Source organism: Crocodylus porosus, unplaced genomic scaffold, assembly GCF_001723895.1.
Source record: "Crocodylus porosus isolate Cpor-Errol unplaced genomic scaffold, CroPor_comp1, whole genome shotgun sequence".
Classification (NCBI taxonomy): domain Eukaryota; kingdom Metazoa; phylum Chordata; order Crocodylia; family Crocodylidae; genus Crocodylus; species Crocodylus porosus.
In genome coordinates this window covers 220,056,223-220,063,418 of record NW_017728886.1, presented here as the reverse complement: position 1 = coordinate 220,063,418, position 7,196 = coordinate 220,056,223, and the positions used below count along the sequence as shown (strand labels likewise).

The window sequence follows — 7,196 nt, the reverse complement described above, 5'->3', positions numbered from 1 at the left end:
GGCAACAATCCATACTTGAAATCGTTTGAAGTGCCTGGCAACAATCCATACTTGAAATCGTTTGAAGTGCCTGGCAACAATCCATACTTGAAATCGTTTGAAGTACCTGTTAGAAATATAGCATTTATTTTAATTTTATGGATACCAAAATCACTATGGAAGAGCATTCTGTAGAAGCAGCAAATATAGCAAAACAATTTGAGAAAACAGATTAAACTTTTCATAAGAATCACCACTCTAAAGTCTAATATACAAGAGGATTGATTACTGGATCCATCTCTTATGTTAAAGATCAGCACAACAATCAAGATGAAGCCCTAATTTTATCAAATTATAAATTTTCAGATTATCCCTCTGAACAACTTTCTCTTCCCTTTTCCAGGAAATGATGCAAAGTTTTTGTGCCATAAGAGCCCCTCCCTTAAGGTGTCACTCCCTGTTCTTCACCTTTTTCCTCCCATCTGCATAGCTTTGCTTCTGTTTTCCTTCCAACACAAAGTATGTTAATTCCATAGTTTTTATCTTGTATACCTGAAAGATATACCCGAGTCTTTTTCCACCCCCACAATTGTCTGTAAAGACATGCCTTTATTTGGAAAAAAAGTAGATTCATGGTTTAAAAAAGAAACACTGTCCACTTACTGCTTTTCAAATGTTATCCACTGCACCCAGTATTTTAAATTTAGCCTGGCAGTTTCTAGTTAGCTGGTTTCACAGTTTTTATACATAACTTTTCCACTTTTATTTATTTTTAAACATGTACACAATTCTTTCCCATTACTTTTCTTAAAAGACCTAGCAGGTTCTATATTTCTGAATCTCCCATTTTATAAAAAGCATATAGATGTAAAATATTCCTTTAAACAATGTTAAAAGCCAAGAACAACACTGTTAAAAAACTCTCCCTGTAATTATAATTTGGATTTCTAAATCTTCTCCCCCCCACCCCTCCACTCTACCAACAAACAAAGTCACAGTCTAAGAGAACAAAAGTTATACTTTGCTTATTGTCTGTTCCATTTCTGCTGGTCTCCATTTTTTTCTTTATCCTTTAGTTCAATCCCATTGCTTTACACCTAAAAGTGCTGAAAAAGCTACTTGGAAGCAATATTATGATGATCTGTCAGCAACCAAATGAGTACAGCTCCCTCACCCATCGCTTCAGTTCTTAAAACAAGAATGCGGGCAGCGTGATTCACAATAGGCAGATCCTGACTGCATGGACAGCATTTTCAAGCATGTTGATATTAGTAAGCAGACAAAATTCAGACTGAAATCTGATGGACTGTCACAATACCAAGTCATTTTCACCATTTCTTAACTGGTAATGGAGGCTTATATCTGGAGAGTAATATTTTGATCCCCCTTTTTGTGGGAATTTAAATCCTAATGCACACTAAAACAAAACATGCCAAGCAAGACTGCAGGTAATTCTGCACTTTTGGAAAGTGCCACTGACAAATGTGTTTGCTGAGAAAGCGAGAACGTCCTGTGGGGGTACAATAAGAAACCAGAAAATTAAAAAGCTACGCCATACCTCTGGCACTGGTATAGCAGCAAAGAAGAGAAGTGAAAGGAGGGAAAGGAATTCTCTGACACAGGTTTTTAAATGGGAAATGGCCAATTTACTGAAATTGAGAAAACATTTAAGAAGTTTCAGTTTGAGTAAGTTTCTGAAAAAACAAACTAAAATACAGCTTTCTGATGGATTTCCGTCATGCTTCCCTTCACACTGCTTGGAAGGGGCTTTAGGTCTGGATCATTCCCTTCTACAAGTTCCTTTCATTTCAGGGTGGCTGATGAGATGTTAAAAAAGCAGCGATTTAAATTCGGCACATTCTGGGCACAGCACAGGAAGCAGTGGCCTTAGCTGGACCTGGCAACCCAGCCTGCCCAACGTCTGTATAGACTGGGTGCTTTAGTGGGGCTTTTATCTAATAGGCGATTGAATCACCCATTGGGGTACACTGATAAAGATTTTTTTGGCTGATACTGATGGCTGATTATTAACCAGCCATATTGCCCGATACTGATTTATAGCCAATATGAAGCTCAGAAGCTTGGAGAGCACTGTCAGGCCAGTAAGTCTGTGGCAGGTAAGGGGCATGGGGTTGCAAATTGAAGCCCCCATGGTGATGGAGGGAGTGGGGCTGGGGACAGAGCTGGCACTGCCCAGCCAGGGTGGTGAATGCGCCCCCACCAGGAACGGGGCAGAGACAAGAGCAGCTTGTCCAGGGGATGTATGGGGGCAACTCCCCACTGCTGCACACACCCTGAAGAACAAGCATGAGGGGCAAGTGCCCCCTGGATTTATATACAGGGCTAAGGTGGGCTGCTTGCTGTGGGCTCAGGGCTGCACTGGCCTCTTCCTGGTGGGGGGGCCAGGCCAGGACTGCACTTGGGGCCGGCAGTGGCAGAGCTGGGACGGGTGGATACAGCAAGTTTTGGGATGGCTGTAACCACCCCATAGCAGCCCCAACCCTGTCCTACCCCAAGCACAAGCCTGGCTCAGCTCCTGCCAGGAAGAGGCCAGCACAGCCCTTGACCCCAAGCTTGCAGCTGCAGAGCTGGTTTGAAATAACATGCTGCTTCTTCCATTGAAGCACATTTTTTTTAAACATCTCCAAGCAGCTAAACATCTCAGCTTCTGCACTCATCATGCTGCAGAGCCAGGAGCTTCAAACATTTCTGGATCCAATTTTATTGCAAAGTTCTCAGGACTGAAAGTTTAGATTTTTTTTTTTGGGGCAAAATTCTCTCTTGTATGATGCTTACTTTTTACTAGTCCTACAGAAGTTTCCATTATTCATTGAAAAAATAAGTTTTATTTTATATGCTTAGAATTTCACCGGGGGGGGGGGCGCGGCAGCGCGGACGACAGGACATGACTGCTTTCAAGTTGCTCCAGAAAATCAAAACCAAATATTCTGTTGTTTAATTTACCTTGGCAAGTAGAAGAAGGTAGAAACTGCTATGGCACACACTGTTACCTGGCTGCAACCAAAGCCTGGTGGGATCATGAAACTGATTTCAAACAATTTAATAAGTCACAAAACTTGGGAGATCTTAATGGACAAGCATATATTCCCCTCCACTGCCATGTAGGCTTTTCTTTAAGAAGTTCAGGGAGATCAGGGGAGAACAAGGGATAATTCTAATTTTTCAGCTTTCCAGTCAGAGTTCTCCACCTCTCTTCGGGTGGCTGGGTGGGAGAAGAAGGCAAGGGTGAAGAGGTAAAGGGAAAAAAAAAAAAGAGAAAAGAAAGAAAAGAAGGTAGAAACAGCATCAGAGCAACAACTTTGTTTTTCCCCCCTACCCTGTTACAAGATGCAAGGGACTGAGAGAAATAAATATTGTAATAAATTGCTCTTTGAAACAACAGATCTTTTTTTCCTTTTTACATAAAAAGGAGGGAGTTGGTGCTTAAATGGACATAATGATATCAGAGGCATCTCAAAAAAGCACGTCATTGAATATATACACGTAACCCTCCCCCCCCCCAACTATTTGTTTCCTTGAAGGGCAAAGTAAAATTTCATTACACAGACACAAACTAAATGAAGAGGGCAACCCACAAATCCAGGACCAGTAGAGGTGCGTCAATACATTGGTCTGATATCAGATCCCTATTGATATAAAGAAAATTGTCTATATCTGATATCAGCCCATTGGGGCTGGTAATTTCGCCAATAAATGCCCATGCTGCATGCAGCTGCAGCTCAGCAGAGAGTAGAGCTGGCAGCGTGGAGAGCTGCTTCCAGCTGGTAAGTTAGAAGGGCAGGGGGAACAGATCAATGCTCCCCATGGTGAGGGAGAGGGGCACAGGACAGAGAAGCAGCTTGCGGAATAGGGGCAGCTCCCACTGTTGCTTGCACTCTGGGAGGGGGAGGGGGTGCACATGTGCCCTTTGGATCTACAAGGGGGGCTGCAACTGTGGGGTGGAGCCAGATCCAGCACTGCGTGGGGAAGAGTGGGCTCCAGCAGTGGGGCAGCTACCCCAAATTTCCCTGCAGTTCTGCTCCCAGCCATGCACTGCTGCAGTTTTTCTCAGTGCTGGGGTGGGGATGCGGCGTTCAACTGGGGCTACGCTGGATGGTGGTGCGGGGCTGGGAGCAGAGCTGTGGTGAAGTTTGGGGTGGCGGCCTTTTCCCAGCGCCAAAGGAATCTGCTTCTCCCAACACAGCACTGGCTCCAGCTCCACCCCGCAGATGTAGCCCTGCCCCACACCACGCAGATCCAGCAGCACACACCCCTGCCCCCTCCGGGGTACAGGCAGCAGTAAGAGCTGCACCCCCCACCCCCCATGAGGCATGCCTGTGCCCTGCCTGGGCAGCACCTGCCTCAGCCCCAGTCCCTCCCTTACTGCAGGGGCCATTGATCTGTCCCCACGCACCCCTTCCACCACACCAGACTTACCACCTGATGGCAGCTGTATCAGATTGGTATTAGTTGATATGCCTCCTTAAATATCAGCTCTCTGTATGAGCCCCCAAAATCTCTATTGGTGCATCCCTAGGGTTCAGTGTTATCTGGTATCACTAAATTGTGGAAGCTACAAGTCTCCAAGGAAGTCTTTTTAAAAAAATTCTCTTGAGCAAAAGGAATGGTGAAGAAAAGAAAGCCCTTAAAAAAACAAAAAACAAAAACAAAACAAAAAAACGCCACACAGAAAACCAGGCCCCTGGCACATATTATACTTAAGATGTGATTACCTGGTTAATCACATCTTAAGCAGTTACCTTGCCACATGTTAACTATGTTAACAGTATGGTAAAACAAGGAATAAGCTACAGAATTTATTGCACATAATTGGTGTAATACTTTGTGGCTGGTTCCCATCATACCACTAATTGAATGTGTGCCCTGGTTAGGCTCCCAATCGCAGTGCATGGCACTGACCTGTTGCAGCAGGGAAGCTGTAGGCAATGTCGTGTGGGTACATCGGCTGACAGGGCTCCCAGCCACAGAAACTTGTTACCTGCCAGTGCAGGAGGAGCCTGGATCTGATACTTGATCCCACAATCATGCTTTCTGCCATGCACATGTGGATCCCATCAGATCTACATTAGAGCCCACCAGATCTTTGCACATCTGCTAGGGGCCACAGAAGTGGTTTAAAGCAGGCATCAGCAACGTTTTTGGGCAGTGCCAAAAAACACCCGCAATCTTGACTTGTAAGGTGTTGGTGTGCCAGGGGTGGATGACAGGGGAGCCACGGAGGGCCTGATCCTTGTTGTGGCAGTTCAACAGCAGCCCTTTCCCCACTGTCTGCCCCAAGGCATGCATACACCCACTGCCAGAAACAGGCCAGGCTGGGGCTCCATGGACCCTGGTACAGCTTCCTGCAGCCTCTCAGAAGCAGCCAGGGCTGCACTGCCACAGCAAGGATTGGGCCCTCATGGCTCCCCTGCTGTCCACCCAGAGGCATGCAAAATGCCTTTGCGTGCCATGCTGTGGCATGTTTGCCAGGGATTGGCTTCTCTTGGTTTAAAGGAATTAGAGCCACGGACACTGGGGGGAGGGGGCGCAGACAGATTAGAGCCAAAAATATTTTAGCGATATGAGGCTAAAAAGTTATTTGCAGCGCTGAAAAACCAAGCTTTGAAAGATGTTAGCACAACAAAGTATAATGGCTTTGCAAACAAGCATAAAAGATTTGACTATAAATGTGCACCAAATTAACTGCAATTCAGCCAGCCAGCCTTTTCACCAGCTCTAAGAGTTGAGAGCTTAGTACAAGGTTCCAGAGAAAGCCAAAAATGGACTTATGAGCTTAATCCAATACAGATAAATACCTCTCCCACAAGCTTAAAGGGAGACTTGCCTCGACATGAAGCACAAAAAGAACACTAACATTAGCATATGAAGGCAAAGAGTACTACAAAACTTCCTAATCTCTAATTTAGAACTAAGCTGTTGATAGCCGTGGCCAATATTTAGGTCACTCCAAAAGGAAGTCACTACTGCAGAAAAAACAAAACAAAACAAAACAAAAAACCCCCTTCATCTCGTGCATTATGCGCAGCTCAGAGGAACTTTTGATAACTAAAACGGTAGTTTTCAATCTGTGGTCTGCAGACCCCTGGGGGGTCCACAGACTATATTTAAAAGGGTCCACAAAAGATGACTATGATCAATCAAAAGTATGAGAATACCCACACTTGCACCAAAAAGGGGTCTGCAAATTAAAAAAGGGTTGAAAAACGAAACACCAAATCTAAAGGGTCATCTATGCACAAAGGAACTACATGAATTTAACACAATAATCACTTTCACTAGGTCCCAATGGAGACACTTCTTATAGGGAAAAAACCCCTACTTTTTGTAGTTTGGTTTAATCAAACTTATAAATGGATTAAACTAATTTGTAAAGGCACTTAAGAGTGTGAAATACTGTTCCAGGCTATTTCCCTGTCTAGGCAAGGTGTTTTGTTTTGTTTTGTTTTTTGAGGTCTAGTTACATAAAACTTTTCACAATGAGAAATGCAAAGACAGGTTGTCTACTTTCACCATCTTAACCTAAAACCCAACATGTTAGCAATCAAGATGCCTGAAGCTCATCAGTAAAAACCACACTGAAGGATTTCCATGAACCTTCAGACAAGAAACCAAGACATTCTAATAAGTTTCTTCTCAGCAAACATGCCAGTTTTCACTCTCAAATAACCAAGTAGACATCCTTGACTGGGAAGGCTTTCTGGTCACCGAATCAGACTGCCAGGTTTTCAGCTGGATGCTTGACCACCAAAACCCTAAACTGATAATGTACTATTAATCTTTGTCAATAAAAATCTCTACAGCAATAAGAATCCCAAACCATAATATTCCACAGACATCTCTAGGAGAATATCACTTTTTCAGTTATCCTACAAGACATTTGTTGCCCTTGATTCAAATCAACATTAAGTAAGTAGACAGTAAAGAGGGGAGGACGAGGGCAACATGAATCAGACTCAATGTTCTGCATAGCTCATCTCGACAACGAAACCAGCAACGTCACCTAGCACAGGCACTGCCTTGCAGAAGTTCAATGATACCTTCTATTATTATTGGTATTAGAGTCTAGAACACACCATGGTGTTCCACTGCCTTCCAGTGTCCCAGTAAATATAATTAAACACATGACAGACATTTGTCCCCTAGTTCTCTCTCAAGGGGTAAGAGTGTTTTTGCAATGGACATTTTTTTTTTTTTTT

General features: G+C 43.9%; 1 protein-coding gene across 1 annotated transcript in view; it reads right to left on the bottom strand.

Moving 5' to 3' along the window:
• The window catches only part of ZBTB10 (zinc finger and BTB domain containing 10), a 46,391-nt gene that overhangs the window by 9,147 nt on the left and 30,048 nt on the right, over positions 1–7,196 (bottom strand). Inside the window, exon 5 of the mRNA XM_019544284.1 lies at positions 16–106. Within this exon, the coding sequence (XP_019399829.1) occupies positions 16–106 (91 nt within the window). The remainder of the gene's footprint in view (positions 1–15; positions 107–7,196) is intronic.